The sequence below is a fragment of the Rhinolophus sinicus genome, linkage group LG06 (genome assembly GCF_036562045.2).
Source record: "Rhinolophus sinicus isolate RSC01 linkage group LG06, ASM3656204v1, whole genome shotgun sequence".
NCBI classification, from domain to species: domain Eukaryota; kingdom Metazoa; phylum Chordata; class Mammalia; order Chiroptera; family Rhinolophidae; genus Rhinolophus; species Rhinolophus sinicus.
The window spans coordinates 31,561,975-31,579,640 of NC_133756.1; the positions used below are offsets into that span (position 1 = coordinate 31,561,975).

At 40.1% G+C, this 17,666-nt stretch overlaps 1 protein-coding gene across 3 annotated transcripts in view; it reads left to right on the forward strand.

The window, feature by feature from the left end:
- ROR1 (receptor tyrosine kinase like orphan receptor 1) overlaps positions 1 to 11,512 on the forward strand; it is a 368,707-nt gene extending 357,195 nt beyond the window's left edge. For all 3 annotated transcript variants that reach the window (XM_019731569.2, XM_019731578.2, XM_019731600.2), the window contains one exon: positions 7,456 to 11,512. In XM_019731569.2, the coding sequence (XP_019587128.1) occupies positions 7,456 to 8,883 (1,428 nt within the window). In that variant the 3' untranslated portion in view covers positions 8,884 to 11,512. The remainder of the gene's footprint in view (positions 1 to 7,455) is intronic.
- The last annotated feature ends 6,154 nt before the right edge of the window (positions 11,513 to 17,666 follow it).

Genomic DNA, 17,666 nt, shown 5'->3' on the forward strand with positions numbered 1-17,666 from the left:
GAGTCAATTGTTTCACAATTCTAACACTGTTTACCTAAGAGCCAGTAAAATGCGCAAGAAGGGAAAATAGGCTTTGGAGTCAAACAGATTCCTCTTAACAGCCAAGTCCAGATATTTAAAAAAAAAAAAAAAATCTCAATTTCATGTACTAGTATCTAGGGCTCTTGTGCCCAACTCAGGCAAAGGCTGCTGTGGAAAAGTTTGGTTCACTTAGCCCAGTCAACTAATGGGACAACAGAGGATCAACCAGAATAAGGTCTAGAATAGATCATCAGGGACCAGAGAGCAATTACACCTTGACATTCCACTGCTACACCAGTGGGCCTCATGCTTTTAAAATTGTGGAACCCTTTCAGGATTGAATGAAAACTGCCACTTCTTCCCAGAAAAATGTTCCTCCCTGGAGTCAGACATAGTTGGATTTGAATCTTGGCATCATCATTTAATAGCTGTCCTTCTTTAGGCAAGCGACTTAACTATCAAATGCCTTGATCTCTTGATCCATAAAATAGGGAAATCATAGTATGACTCACAGGATTGTGATGAGGATTAAAGGAATTGATGCATTAAGCACTTAGAGAGCAGACAAGGGAATATAGCGTAGTCATTCAGAAGAGACTGGAGTCTGAATTTAAAATCCATTAACTGTGGGATCACTGAACTGCTCCAATCCTCAAGTTCTCTATCTGTAAAATGGGATACTAGTCATTAATGACCAATTTCACAGGGCTATTGCGAGAACGAAAGGAGTTGATGTATATAAAGAACTTACAGCCTAACACATAAACACTCAAAAAAAATGTGTAGCCATTATGATGATCTCAGTCTCTGGCACATGGCACGTATTCAGTACATGCTATCTATTATTAAGCTCGTGACAATCGTCTTGGATAGGAACTACGCCCTCTCTTTTCATGGTTCTTGCATGGCTCCTCATATGCTATTCTGTATGTATGTAGTATATATGGTATCAGTTGACGGATGCAACCAGCTCTTAAACTATATCCCACACAATTGGCTGCACATGAAAATAGAATAAACTGAGTAACATGGCCCAAGCCCTATAGAGTGGCTTTTATTTCAAAACCTTGACTCTTGCTAAGACAGTAGCCATGCAGAATATAAACCCAATAAATAGCAATCAGTGGATCTTACATTTTTCTCTAGCTGGACTTTCCTAAGCATCTTCTGAAGCAGAGTGTTGATTTCTCTGTGTTGTGTAAGTCAAAATTGCTCAACCAGGTTCTTCAGACACACTGTGATCATTCATTATGCAAGAGGCAGGGACCCAGATCACTAAGCAATTGTCTGATCCACAAAGCCATATCCATGTATCCCAGTGGTTCTCAAGGTGAAGCCTCCATTCTAGGATCACCCTCGTCACCTGGGAACTGGTCAGAAATGCAGACTCTCGGGCCTACAGAAGCAGAAACTCGGGGAGTTTCTAGCACTGTGTGTTTCAACTAGCCCCCTGGAGGGTTCCAATACCTGCTGTGAAGTAGAACATGCTAGTCAGTACTTGAGATTCAGAGAGCAAGTCAGTCCCCAAGGAATATCAATCTCAGGGAAAACTGTGCTTCCAAAGAGAACAAGGACCTTGTAATGTCTTTCTATTACCCAAAGTACCCCTCTAATTTCAGTAGGGCCCAGATCTGCTTCATTATTCCTCTGATATGGTTGAGGACAAATGCCGCTGTCTGGAACCTGCTCTTCTCCTACAGACACTTAAGTCCAGCTAGAGTCGGCAAGTGGATAGCAAAAGAGATTTGTAAAAGGGCAGCATTCTTAGGGCATTCAGGAAAGGAACCAGTTACAGGGGCTGCAAGAACTCCAGGGGGAGGTTTAAGTCAACTGTGTGAATATGAACGTCAGTTCTTTTTCACCACCTGCTGTTGGAGCCCGGCCCTGGCTCTGGTTCCGTCCACTCACGTAGCTCTGCTTTTCAATGGTGTGTCTACTTCAAAATGGACTCAAACGTAGAACCTTCCTCCCCTGCTCAGGTTACAGGCCAGAAGTCACAGAGGGGACCCATGCTGCCCACAAATGTTGATGGCCATCACAAAACCCTCACCTCATTTCCTACGGTAATCACTTATGTAAAGTAAGCAGGAAATGGAAGGTTAGTTGTAAGTTGTGTCACGCAGAGATGTCATTTCAAATTATTATCACCTAAGGAGTAACTTCCCAAAGGTAGAAAGAGATAAGTCACTGAGTCTGTCCTCCTTATCCATCTGCCACCTACATAATTAGAATTAAAAAAAAATAAAAAAAAATAAAAAATCCTACCCATGATTCATTGCTTTCCCATCTAACAGTAATATATCTAAAAGGGTCACATGTCCCCACTTAGTATTCATCACTTGGGTGAAAGAAGCTGCCAACATCAGCCTGGCCTCTCTATCAGCAGTTTAGACAGTACTCTAATACTCACATTTGACTCACATCTAAATCACTAATGTCTAAAATGTTCTCGTTACAGTTGCTCTTCAAAAATGTCTAAGGGAAGAAGCACAATCGGATTTTAGAATAATGTATCAACTTCTACATCAACTTTGATTTTTTTCTCCCCCACCCACATTATATAATTTTTAAAACTGCACTGAGGCAGATGTGTGTTTACTTTGAGAAGTAAAAATGTTAACATTTAAACTGAAAGCCTGTTTCAGTTTTAAGGTACTTAATTGCCTTACAGCATATAATAAACCGAGCCCATCTTGTCATTCAACTAATGGAGGGAGTGATAAAGAGATAGGAGCCCAGGGTCCTATTCATTCCAGTTTTCCTTTGTACTGGGTTTACTTTGGCACCATGCCTCATGTGTATTTTACACTTCTTTACATTTTGTACATCCCTGTATGACAAATACTTGTCAAACAAAAACTAAACAGATTTATAACCCCTTAACTTGAAATGAGCCAAAATTGAACTGCCAAAACTTTATGACTTCATTTTCTTTCATAGTTTTCCACTACATTGGTTCAAACAGACAAACCCCACTTGAGGTCAAGCAGAGGTCATTTCACTTTCATTACTAAAATATAATTTACAATATGCCAGACCTAAACAAGTTTAGCCTAAAGGGTTTGTATAATGTAAACCATCTGTTCCTCAACAATACAGCTAATTTCCTGCCGTCACCGTACAGTCTACTGACTGCTTCTTTAAGGGTTTTTATGATTTTTTAAACTAGTTCAGGATTTATGTAAAATTTGAAAATGAGTCTGTAGTTAAGACTTATTTGTATCAAGTAACTTGAGCATTTTAAAAATGCAAATCACTGTGTAAATTGTTCCCTGGAAACCAAGCTCTGAGCATTTTTTTTTCTGGGTATTTCTATGCCGGCTGCTGCACAGGTGTTCGAAGGAAAGATTTTGTGAAATCTGCCGTTGTAGTGGCTTTCCGTGCTTATTTCCAAAGCACTTCCCCCAATTTGGTTATGACTAGCTCTGGTAAATGCCTCCTTCTTCCTCCTATAGCCGGGAGAAGAGGTGAGACTCTGTGCCATGTGGCCCACCAGGTATGGGTGAGCTATGACAAGATGCACTTTGGGTGGAAATGTACTCTTTCATGCGTCTGAACAGGGAAAAAGAACAATTATAACTCCACCGAGTGACCACATGCTGAAGGCTGACTTCACAGCCCTGCAAGGTGTGAGGCCCCAGGCTGAGCCTTCAGAAACATTCCACGTCAAACTGGGCTCACCAGCCAGCAGGCTTCTCTGGTTTCAAACAGAATGGTGTGGCCCAAAGCAGTAGGCCTTGCACTTTTGGCTCTCCCGAAAATTCTTGATACTTTTTTAAGCCTCTTCCTCCAGCTGTAACATGGCAAGAGTAAGAGTTCTGCTTCTCAAGACAAATACAAGAGAATTCATGTGCTTACCTCAATGTAGGGGAATGCTGCTAGCCTTCTGGGCCCTGAAGCCCCAGGGGCCCTGTGTCAGGCTGGTGCCAACATCCTGTCCACTCCCTCTTCTCTTCCAGTCCTCAGAACTTTGGCCTGCTTCCTTCCTTTCCCCCTGTGCTGCCATCCACTCTTCCACGTGGGTTCTTGTCTCTCGCCTCCCTCCACACCTCCCAGAATCCTAGAGGAGCAGGCCATGGGCCACTCAAATTCTCATCCACCTTCAGCCTCCAAAACAAGGTGTCTGGCTTGTGGTGTTTTTTTTTTTGAAAGAATTACACAAAACAAAACAAAAACTACTACAGGAAAATGGAGAAAGATTACCAGGCGGAAACATAGCCTATTTAAAACAAACAAACAAAAAAACACATACCGGGTAAAGGGAATTATAAAACACTCTAGAACTATGTCAGGCTATAAATGGATCTAAATCATTGGCATTTACTTCACTTCCTAGATTACTTCCCTAATAAAGAAAGTAAAATTGATGTAAAGAGCACTTAATAGGTGGAACTTGCTTTCATACATTGTCGCATCTAATCTTTACTGTAACTATGGAAGCTAGATATTATTATTTCATAGCTATGGAAATAGAGGTTAGGAAAGTTAGGAAATTCACCCAAGGTCAGCCAGCTAATAATATATAGGACCTACCCTACAGGGTTGTTGTATTAAATGCGTTAATATTTGTTAAGTGCTTAGAACAATGTCTGGCATGTAGTACCGTGCTATGTAAATATTAACTATTAATAGAAAGCAACAAGGTCCAAGATTCAAATTCAGATTTGTATGAGTCCAACGTTATAATACATAGTTTGTGATTGCAGAAGAAATTTCCTGATTCAATCAAAGGGAAAGATTGGGCTCATGCTTTTAAATTATTTACTTTTTTTCAGTTGGTAATATATTGGTCTGGTTCACAACTTTAAAAGGATAAAAAAGCATGAGGTGAAAAATCTTCCACCTCTGTCCCCTTCCTCCTAGTTCTCACCCCAATAGCCACTGCCATTTCCTGAGCATTCTTTCAGAGATTTTTTATGCATATGCAAAGAAATATGACTACTCATTCTTTGTCTCTTCCTCTTTCACAGAAAGCAGCATACAGCATTAACTGTTCTCTTGCTTGCTTGCTTGCTTGCTTGCTTTATTTATTTATTTATTTATTTATTTATTTATTTAAAGAAGGGATACAGATCTTACCTGCTAAGGCGATAGGGTGTAGGTTTTGTTTTTTGTTTTTTGTTTTTAATTTTATTGGGGAACAGTGTGTTTCTTTAGGGCCCATCCAGCTCCAAGTCGTTGTCCTTCAATCCAGTTGTGGAGGGCGCAGCTCTGCTCCAAATCCAGTCCCCGTTTTCAATCTTTAGTTGCAGGGGGCACAGCCCATGATCTCATGCGGGAAATTGAGCCAGCAACCTTGATGTTGAGAGCTCGTGCTCTAAACAGTTGAGCCATATGGCCACCCCTCTTGCTTTATATTTTTAACTTAGCACTAGGATTTTGGAGATCTTTCCATATTGGTACATACAAGGAATCCTCATTTCTTCTTACAACTATGCATATAATATTTTATTTACTACCTACATCATAATTAATTTAATGTCTCCTCTAGGTAAACATTTAGTTTTTTTCTAATCTTTTGCCATTACAAACAATACTACAATAAATCGTATAGATCCATAAGCTTTAATCTACTGAATGTTTAAAGTAATGAATTACCATTATTTTTAACAGAAGTAACTTTCCTATAAGACATTTCCAAATGCAAACCCCATAAACTGCTTTAATGAATAAATGAGACCTATCGATAAGAAATGTTATTTGTATAGAAGAATTAATGTTTCAAAATCCTCAATTCCGTTTTGTCCTTTTAAGTGGGTATTTTGCTGTAAGTTTATTTACACTTATAATTAGGTTAGTGGGTATTTTGCCCTGGGAAATATCAGCCTGGAACGGAGCTAATCATCTTGAATTCTAAATTAGTAAGAGTTTGGATTAGAGAAGTCTTTCACTTAATTTTCTAAACTGTTGTTTTAAACTCTGTTCAGAGAGCTCTGCATTCCATATGGAATCACAACTTTGTCAGCTTCGATGGGGATCCTCAGAGCAGTATTTTTTTTTTTTTTTTTTTTGTCTAAAAAATAAGGATTTAAAGTGCAGGATTATTTTAAAAACCAGTTTATGTACAAATGCATTGCTTTTATGACATTTTGCCTAACAAATTAGACTAAATGTCAGGCTAGATTTGAGGTGAATTTCAAAAATAGACGTTCCCTGCCAAGATTAAATGTCATAATTTAATTCTTAGCTTCATTGTGAGGTAGATGCTTTCCCTTGTCTGTTTTAAGTTAATCAGTAAACAACCTACTTACAAAGCTGTGGGAATTGCAATTACTATGAAGGGCAATGTAAGAAATTGAAATCTGACTGAGAGGACGAACTACTATATTTATATAAAGAACAGCAACAGCAAAGTAGTAATAGCTAAAAGTTAAGTAGCATTCACCATATACCAGACGTCATGCTAAGTGCTTTACAAATGTTCACTTATTAGAAGTTCACAAGAATCCTACAAGGTAAGTGCAAATATATCAAGTATTATCATCCCATTTTATAGGAGGAATTGAGGCACAAGGTGGTTACATGTTATACCTAGGATACACCGCTGGTAAGGCGAGAAGGCAGGATTCAAAATCGGATTGTGTGGCTGTAGAGGTCATGAGTGTAACCAGCCACTTCGCTGCCTCTCACATGTGGTGGCATTCAGACTATAAAGCCAAAAGGACTCCCGAGGAGGCAGAGACCATGGTGGCCAGGAAGAGTTTCAGAAGAAGCAAGTACATATTTCATAAGTAGAGAGGAGCACATTCCAAACCTCCCCCCCCTTCTGTGAGCCCTGCAGGAGGGATAGTCTTTCGTTTTGTTTTCTCTGGCTTTTCACACAATCAAACTCCTAAGAATAGGAAAGCATTGCAGGAGCAAAGGTATTAGGCAAGAACGTGCATGGTGGTAAAGGGTGGACGGTGAGGAGACCTGCTTAACTAACCGGATGCTATCACATAGAGGAGTAGCAAGCGTAGGCAGGCGAGGACCAAATGACACAGTCTAAGTACCATGCTGAGAATTGAAGCTGTGTCACCTGCAGCCGCATTTCCGCACTCTATTGTTCACTCAGATCACCTGGGGTCTGTCAAAGGCACATTTTGATTCAGTAGGTCTGGTGGGCCCAAGAGTCCTCATTTGTAGTACAATTTAAGTGATGCTAATGATGCTGGTCTCCAGACCACCCTTTGAGTAGCAAAACTCTAGGCAACAGCAGGAAACCGTCGTTGGAGCAGCGGGTGTAGATGGCGGGATAGAGGAGTGGTGGACAGAGAGTTGCCTATGGCACTTCCTCCAAGTTGCAGCCAACAATTTTAAAGACTTACAGACATACAGTATTTTGTTTAATCTGATTTATAGACCCTTTTTCTATATGCCTCACTCCTCCTCCCAGATGCCCAGAAGGTGCCTTCAGAAATGTTTTAAACCACACTTTTCCTTTCTTTCATACAGAGCAAGGCTAAGGAGCTGCCACTCTCTGCTGTGCGTTTTATGGAAGAATTGGGTGAATGTGCCTTTGGAAAGATCTATAAGGGCCATCTCTATCTCCCAGGCATGGACCATGCTCAGTTGGTTGCTATAAAGACTTTGAAAGACTATAACAACCCCCAGCAATGGACAGAATTTCAACAGGAAGCTTCCCTCATGGCCGAACTCCACCACCCCAATATTGTCTGCCTGCTCGGTGCTGTCACTCAGGAGCAACCTGTGTGTATGCTTTTTGAGTATATGAATCAGGGGGATCTCCATGAGTTCCTCATCATGCGATCTCCACATTCGGATGTTGGCTGTAGCAGCGATGAAGATGGGACTGTGAAATCCAGCCTGGACCATGGAGATTTTCTGCACATTGCGATTCAGATTGCAGCTGGCATGGAATACCTGTCTAGTCATTTCTTTGTCCATAAGGACCTTGCAGCTCGCAACATTTTAATCGGCGAGCAACTTCATGTAAAGATTTCAGACCTTGGGCTTTCCAGAGAAATCTACTCCGCTGATTATTACAGGGTGCAAAGTAAGTCTTTGTTGCCCATTCGCTGGATGCCCCCTGAAGCCATCATGTATGGCAAATTCTCTTCTGATTCAGATATCTGGTCCTTTGGGGTTGTCTTGTGGGAGATTTTCAGCTTTGGACTCCAGCCATATTATGGATTTAGTAACCAGGAAGTGATCGAAATGGTGAGAAAACGACAGTTGTTACCATGCTCTGAAGACTGCCCACCCAGAATGTACAGCCTCATGACAGAGTGCTGGAATGAGATTCCTTCTAGGAGACCAAGATTTAAAGATATTCACGTCCGGCTTCGGTCCTGGGAGGGACTCTCAAGTCATACCAGCTCTACTACTCCTTCAGGAGGAAATGCCACCACGCAGACAACCTCCCTTAGTGCCAGCCCAGTGAGTAATCTCAGTAACCCCAGGTATCCCAATTATATGTTTCCGAGCCAGGGTATTACACCACAGGGCCAGATTGCTGGTTTCATTGGCCCACCAATACCTCAGAACCAGAGATTCATTCCCATCAATGGATACCCAATACCTCCTGGATATGCAGCGTTTCCAGCTGCCCATTATCAGCCAACAGGTCCTCCCAGAGTGATTCAGCACTGCCCGCCTCCCAAGAGTCGGTCCCCAAGCAGTGCTAGTGGGTCGACTAGCACTGGTCATGTGACCAGCTTGCCCTCATCGGGATCCAATCAGGAAGCAAATATTCCTTTACTACCACACATGTCAATTCCAAATCATCCTGGTGGAATGGGTATCACTGTTTTTGGCAACAAATCTCAAAAACCCTACAAAATAGACTCAAAGCAACCATCTTTGCTAGGAGACTCCAATATTCATGGACACACCGAATCTATGATTTCTGCAGAACTGTAAAATGCACAACTTTTGTAAATGTGGTACACGAGAAAACCTAGAAAGCCGTAGAAAAGATTTATATTCAAATGTTTTTATTAAAGTAAGGTTCTCATTTAGCAGACATTGCAACAAGTATCTTCTGTGAAGTTTAACTGTGTCTTACCAAGCATGGCAGACACCAGCCAGAAAAAAATCATTGTGGGATTAACGCTTCAGCAGGGTGTTTGCCATGGCATTGGAATTGGTACATCTGGTTTCAAGTACTGAAAATTGCAAACCAGCGAAGAGGAAAAGATCTTTGTGATTAAGCATCAAACCAAAAAGGAAAGTCAAATGGTGCTTTGTGTATTTCACCTTCGGTCACCTGCGGCTCCCCAAAGTGTATATACCGTAGCATTTGTCTACCTGCTGTCTTTTCTTCAGGACAGATGTTTAGGAATTATGTTGATTCAATTTAGACTCTATGCATCTTTGTATGGAAGTGGTGCTCAGAATCAAAGAGGAAACCTTAGGTCAAATTGAAATCCCAGATGGAAACGAGCCATAAGACAAGGGTAAGTTCCCCTGAAGCCTTCTGCACAGGGGGGCTTCTTTGGGAAGGTGCAGAGTGTAGCTCTTTGTGAATCTCCTCTGCTGATCATGAAGGCCTTTTCTACATTTTCTTTTTCCACAGTGTGTTTACACAAGCCCTTGCAATAACAAAGGGCATCAGACCATACGAAGGCTAGATGTGGCTGCTGGAATCGATTGTTGGTTGATAGTGATAGTTCGCTTTGTTCCATTAGAAATGAGGCACCACAGGAAGCACAGGCAGGAAAATGGCTCCCGGCCTAGATCACCATCCATGGGAGAGGAACAAGGGTTCCCATGGGGACAGCTTCACAGGAGCTTCCCTGAACCAATAACACTGAAGAATAGAGGTGTTGCTGCAGACCAGCTCATCAAGGTATAGGGGTGCTCACCATCAGTGGACTTTGGGGAAGTAGGAAACTAACACCAGTATCTAGTTACAGTTTCTCTCACTTACTTTTTCTGATCTGACAATGTTCACAGATTTTATTCCAGCACCAAGAGTTATGCCAATTTATTCATAGAGTTAGTTGGAATCCAAAGACTACGAATTCTATTTTGTACACTATTACAGTATTTAAAAAAAAAAAAAAAAAAAAAAGTACTAAATTCTCACTTCAAAGATTACCATGAACTGAATTTTTTTAAGCTGGTAAATAGAAGCAACATGATCATTTCTACCTTAGAGGGAAGGAGGTATCAAATGTACATCTCATGCCATTTACCTGCTAGCCCTCTTTTGCCAAGTTTAGAATTCTTATTGGTTGCAAGTTCTATATAGAAAAGAATGTGATGTTTGATTTTTCTCTTGTTAAAAAAAATAGCTCCTTTATTCTAAGAACAGTGTCTCAAAGTCTCATTTTTAATATTTTTTTTTTTTATGGCTAAAGAGACTTAGAAAGAGACTTATAGGAGATAAAGTAATTCCTGCAAATGGTATTTGATGAGGAGAATATAAGAGAATTAAAAGCACACTGGTGTTTCAGTTAAAAAAAACCACAAACAATTAGGATGAGAAATCAAGGAAATACATTTACCAAAATATGTTGCAATTTTCCCAAACACTGAATCTTCAGACAACAAACATGGACTTATGGGTACTGTGAACCTAAAGAACAAAGAATTGGCTATATCCAGATTTATTCAGAGATAAATTAGAACATATTTTTGTGGCATAAATAAGCTGATTCAGAAGTTACATTTCTTAACTTTAGGTAGAGAAGAATATTTGTATCCTTTTGTTGCTATGCAACTGTTTAATGATGAAGATTCAAACCACAATTTTGTATATCATACGACAATCAATTGTTTTCCAAGAATATTTATTATTTTAAATAAACACAATTTCAGTGAATCTGAGTTTTTCTAGGAGTCCCTTAAAGGGAAATTAGCATTCCATGAGCCAGTAAAATACCTACTCTGGAAAAACATAGCTATGGTTTAAAAAATAAACTCAAGTTAGTTTTTTATAAAGAACTATAACATTTATTTTAAACATTTTATAATTACTGAAGTCATTAAGGTGAGCAAACAAAATTTCAAAACCACTTGTAATAATGTATTTTATAATAGCACTGTGATACTACATAGCACAGTCCCATTTGTATTAAAAATAGTATTATTTTCACAAACTGAAAAATATCTCTTGCTTTGTTGACAACGTTTTTTGTAAGATGACTTTATTTTCAGATCTTTTCTTTTTTGCACAAAACTATGTTTATGGTTTGTATCACAGAAGTGAAAATATATCTCTGCATTTTTATATCTGGTCTGTTTCCTTGTTTCCTTTGTTTATTTGTTTTTAACTCGATATAGATTTTCTTCAAATATATAATGGCAGTACTCAGATATCTTGCCCTACCATATCTTTTCTTATTTTCACTGCATGCATTTAATCACTGTATTACTTAACGTTTGATTTGTTATTATGGGCATTTAAAATAGACAAGCATGGAATTGTAATGACAAAAAGGCTATTTTATATTAAGGATATATGCATTTGTATTTCACACACCAGAGATGATATTAAACACTGATTATTTTATGCTGCTGTTTATTAAAAATGTTTACCATAAAACATTATTTCCTGAATATTGCTATCATAGAGGTATTTGGGGATTTTAATAGTGTTTTTCCTAATAATTGACATTTCATAGAAAGGAATCATAATTCCTATTTAGTGCTATTTCGTTGAAATGATTTTTTTTAAGTAGGCTTTTAAAATAGACTGGGGCATTCTTTTGCTAGTGACCATAGGTGGAAGGGAGAATCCTAACAATTTCATGAGCAGTTACCTATATATGGCAAGATTTTAAATTTTAAAATCAAAGTAATATATTAAATAACTACTTTATAATCAAATGGAATGTGAAAATTGGGTTTAAAAATGGCATCCTTTTCTGCCTTGATGTTTCCATGTGAACTTGAACATCAAAAATCATGTCTTAGAACTCTGAAGAAGAAAAAGCTGTGTACATCTTATGTTCAACTTAGAGTCCAACCATATCGATAAAATAAAAGAAATGTGGCCATTTAATTGTCACAGCTTATCTTTATGACCTTATTTGCCCAAAAGAAAGAGTTCCCCATCTGGCGATTAATACATACTGTCAAGGAAAATGAGTATCATTATGAAAGTTCAAAGAACTTGTCCATTTCTGCTATTTAATACAGAAGGGACTACAATAAAACCTTCAGGGTCTTATCCATCTGTTTTAGGTACAGCTCTTGTCACCACCTCAGCGATCAAACTCAATAAAGCAATCACTTCACATGGCAGTGAGATCCGTGTCAGGTTGGGTTTCTCCCTCTCACTTGAATCCCTCAGTCTGCCTTTCACTCCCATTTCCTTCTTGTGTCTCTCTAGGCTCTTCCCCTCCCACCATCGCCAGCCCTTCCACTCTATGATTTGGGCCTTACCTTTAATGCCCTAAACACCAGCATCTACAAACTCACTGTACCCCCTCAGATCACGCCCCCTACAGTACAATCCACTAAATACTGATGAAAGAGGAGCTCTGTTATCTACACACCTTCTGAGATGATCACGTATCCCGTTGGTTCTCAAAGTGTGGTCCTCAGACAAGCAGACCTTGGAACTTGTTAGACATGCAGATTCTGAGGCCCCACTTCAAAGTACTGAAGCAGAAATTGGGGTGGGGGACCCAGCAATTTGTGCTTTAGCAAGCTCTCTGATACGATAAAGATTGAGATTCACAGAACCACCCTAAGTTAAAGGCACGGGGTTGGAGAGTGGGGGATGGTCATTAGATCCTTAGTCTATATAAGCATATATACATTATAAGGTGTATATAAGCATTTAATAACATTTTAGCCACTTGAGTCCCCTTAAAGAAGAAATCAAATTTTGCTCTTTACAAATTTGGCACTAAAAACTTCTTGTGTTAACCATTTGACAATCGGTTATATTTTTTGTAGTTGTTCACTTGGGTAGAGAAGAGCACCTAACTTTTGTCAAGAATACATTCCTTGTCTAGTTCGCTCAAGACCCACACACATTCTTGGATAGTCACCAAAACCTTTTCCCTTCATATGGACAAGCTCAAAAGTGTTGGTCTCTTAGTGTGCTTTTTTTTTTTTTTTTTTTTTTTTTGACTCCTTGCACTGATTAACAACTAAAAGAACTCTTCCTCTGTGCTGTAACTTGACAAAGTTAAGGTCAAGGAAAGGCTGGTCTTTCTTGGGAGGAGGAAAGACCCAGTTCCCAGCGAGCATCAAGCAGAAGCAGCTGCAGAGGCTCCCCCCAGCCTCACCCCCCCAGCTTCCTGTGACAACCTGACCCAGTTGGCTGCATGCAGACACCTGCGGCTTGTTCCACTGTGTTCCTTTGCCAGCTGCAGTCTGTCAGTCCTCACTGGCTGGCCGTGAGCTCCCCTCAACTCAGACTGTGCACCTCACTGCCTGAAAGCTCTCAGGAAGGACAGCAAGAAGTATCCGAGGGGTGAGGCTCAGGCTTGTCTTAATTTGTAAAGCATTGTTTTTCAACCAATAGAAGGAAATGCTAAGAAGGAAATGATACATTGGAGGAGCAGAAGGAGCAAGGGAGCACATACTTACGAAAACGTTTACCGCCAAAATATGACCACACCTCAAGTTTATTACCATAAACGCCAAGAGTATTAGGACACTGGAAATCTCTCCTTCCTCTGAGTTAACAAACCATCAAAGCACTCAAGGTCAAAGCAATTCTCTGGGAAATTAGACTGTGAAGGCTTAAAAACATAGAGACATACAGGGAAAAGGTCTGCTGACATATTTAGGACTAGTTAAATCCTAAGCACCTATGAATTGCTTATTCACAAACGAATACTGTCATATTTGCTGACCAGGCCTGACACAACACTTATCCCTTGGGAAGTAACCAGATTAGTACGGTAAATATTCTTACTCAGGAATGGTTACATGAGGAGAAAGACCCCACTTTAAAGTTATATGGAACATTACTTATAAAAAGCTCAATATCTTGCCATGCTGAAATAAAGATAATTCAGGGAACATTGTTTGAAGCAAAGTGGTTCTATTAAATGTCAATCTTCGTGGACCTACTTTCTTGATTGTAAATTCAAATACACACAAAACAACAGAACTGGCCACACAAAGGCACAGACTAATGCCAAAGCTTTCCCCGGACTTACAGGCCCTTGGAACTTGCTTCAGAAATAGGTCGAGATGAGGCTCCGTGCTATAGCAGGTGTTCCTTAGCCATTTTGGTCCTTGGGCCTTGGAATGACAGCTCCAGTTATCCTGTGGACCCATTCTAATACAATTCCCTAAAAGGTTTCCTTTGAGTCTACACACACTGAAATCATGTGAAATGAGCTGAAACTCCCTGATGGTATGATCTAGGTAGTTTACTAAGAGTCAACCTAATGAGACTAAAGCTAATATTCAGGAAAAATGACAGTTGAGGACTCAATTGTACTTCCATAGTGCACTCTGGAAATAGGGTGCATTGGTTGTCTTGTTCAGCTTGCCTGCAGTAATAACTCCAAAATCTCAGTGGCTTACGTTGCATGAGCAAACATTTATTTCTCATTCATGTCCGTCAGCAAAGCTGGGTCTGCTGCCACTGCTGTGGCTCCCAGGTCTCTGAAGACAAGCTGTTCTCACAGCGTAGGGAAGAGCAAGAGGCAGGCACAAAACACAATCACTTGTAAAACTTCTGCTCAGACATGCTATATAGCTCATCCTCCTCCTACATCTCTTGGTGAACACAAATTCTGAGGCCAAACCTCACCATAAAACATGGATGCACTGGAAGTCACACTGTCACAGTCACAGGCAGGGATGTAGAATCTTCTTGCAGGGAAGGGGGTGAATAGTTGGGAACAACAGTACAATCCCCAACCTGGAAAAAGCCCTGCGTGGTTAGAATTGGGGTAGCAAACACAGAGCACCAGCACTCTTCTCTTCCTGTGGCGTTGGTGGCAGACCAGACGTCACTAATTGGTACCCTGCGCAGCTGAGCTCACTTTTAGCCTCACAGTTTTCAACATGCTGCCCTGGATCGCCTGCTAATCAGTCCAAAGTAGCACCATCGGTGAAATGTATTAGCCATCCCTGCACTAGTCTAAGGACCACCCCGGAATGTATCAGAAAAGTTACCTGTAAAATAATCTCCTATAAATTCCTTAGCAAACAATACTGTATGTCTAGGCCCCCTCCTTCATGGGACCTGGATGAAGAGAATGGGGGCCTCCCGCACATACTTTTCAAGCACATTCCGTCCAGCACAGGAGCCGGAGGGCCATGCGTAAGTAAGGCACTGTCTGTTTCTTTATCCATAAAGTGGTGTAAATGTGGCATAGAAGTTAAGAGTAAAGATCCTGATATCAGATTTCCTGGGTTTAAATCTCCCCTTCACCCTTTAGTAACCATGTGAATTTAGACAAGTTACTACACTGCTATTTCTTCATCTGAAAAAGTATATACTTTAGAATTGAAGCTAATGAACATAAATGAGCTAATTCATGTATGCTGCAGAGAAGAGGGCCTGACACAGAACGTTCTCAAAGACCATCTCTGCAACTTTTATATTTATTTCTATATAATTGTATTTCAGAATTGAGATGAGCTTTTAATGAGAACATACCTAAAGATATGAGAAGTGTCTGGCACATAGTAGGTGCTCAAAAAGTGGTAACATTGCTATGATTCAGTGTGTTAAACAATTTTTTTAAAGGGACACATTATTTTCTAAATAGAGCACAAAATCGTCTGCCTAATTACTCGTGTGTATACCCTAATGTAGAACAACACTCAGTACTGGTGCCAACAAGATGGGGTGGGCTTCGCCCCTCAATAATTTCCATCACTCCCTTGAAACCACCCCTAATAAACATACACTGAGTAAAAACAGCTTCCAGACACATCCCTAAGCCATCCCTAAACCATGTCATCCCTTATGTCCTCTCCAAACCAACCGCCACCTTAAAGCTTCTCCCAAGTTGAATTCTGGGACTACCCCTAGGGCAACTGAGAATGAAAAGGTTATGTTAAACCAATACATGTGAAGGAAGCCTAGGATAATAACATCTTTTAAGCAGTTCCCTCTCTTTGCCCCTCATACCCTTAACAGTCACAGTCGTGCTTAGATATTATTAATGCAGTATCTTTCAGTGATGGGTGTGAGGAATAAAATGAAAAGAGACCTGATTCTCCAAAAAACACTTCAGTGCATGTAAAGTACCCAGGCAGGCACTGCAGTCCTTCATAATGTACCTCTCTAAAATTCTCTCCTGAGCATTACTTTTTAGAAGGAATTCTGAGCATTACTTTTTAGAACTTTGATTACAGGGTTTGGGCACCAACCTGCAATACAAAACAAAGTGGGTAACTTTACACACCAAGCTCCCAAAGTGGGTAACTTTACACACCAAGCTCCCAAAACAAATGAACAGCTTTTACCAAGTTTTCTACACAACTCTCACCGTGAAAATGTCCTTGAGGCCCGAGCTAAGGTGACTAACTCTGCCAGTTTGCCAGTGACGATCCCAATTTTAGCACTGAAGTCCTTTGTCCCAGGAAAGCCCCAGTCCCGGGCAACCCTGGACTCTTGGTCAGCCGAGCTAAAGCAAAGAAGGTGAAATAAAAGCCAGCATGTGTTGATTCCGAGTTCCTCCCTATTAGGTAGACACAAATATAGATATAAATAGTGATCACTGGACCCTGAGTCTCAGGTGCCTTACAGGGACAGATCCAATTATTTTGTAATTAACACAATTCTGAAATTTGGGGGAATCTACCACTTCAACTTTACAAAGGGGAACCAAACATTTCTTGAAGTCGAGACTTTTATAAGCTAAAATAAAAATTTTAAATGAGAAATTTTAGGAATTCAAGTCACTGAACTAGGCTGCCCACCTCTTTCTTCCTGTTTGATCTTTGAAGATTAGCATTCAGTATTTTTCATGACATTTATATTGAGGAAGGAACATAAGATTATTAAAAGCAGAGACACTCAATATGGGAACGCACATCAAAAGTTCTTTAAGACAAAGGAGGGATCATATGATTTGAAACCAGAGTTACTAGAAGCATGTGTGCTGCATTTCATTTTCTAGTTAACAGCGTAACATACGTCAAAATATGATTTAAACCACTTCTCACAGCTGAGCTGACATTTGGCGCTCCTCAGCCTTCTTTTGCTCTTGAGGATGGGGGTTCAAATCCAAACGAGGTTAACACTTTGTACTGGGACATATTCCTGGTGGATGAGGAAAACAGTCTTATAGTTTAAGTAAAATGAAAACATATGTTCAAGTCCTAAGGGAAAGAATTGTTTTTAAAAAAGGGGGAGAGAGAGATGCTTCGTTGTTAAAACTGGAGATGGCCTCAGTCACTTTGCCAATGTTAGATAATTACACTTGCAGTTGCCTTGGTCACCTAGGATGATGAAAATTTGCACAGGAGCCTTAGTTCAGTCTTTATTTTTCAGGACGCCATATCTATCTCATCCCCTACCCCTGTCTAAAGCCATATGGTAATGTCTAACTGGTTTCAAGTGTTTTTCACACTGAATCAGGGTAAACCTAGCCCATTGAGTGATTGACCTTTTGCAACATAATTTGTCTTGGTCAGTAGATGTGCACTCTGGGTAAGAAGTTATATTAGTTAGTTATTGCCGTGTAACAAAATACCCATTTATTAAAACAATGCCCATTTATTAGCTCACAGGTTTTTTGGTCAGATCTGGGCACGGCATGACTGAA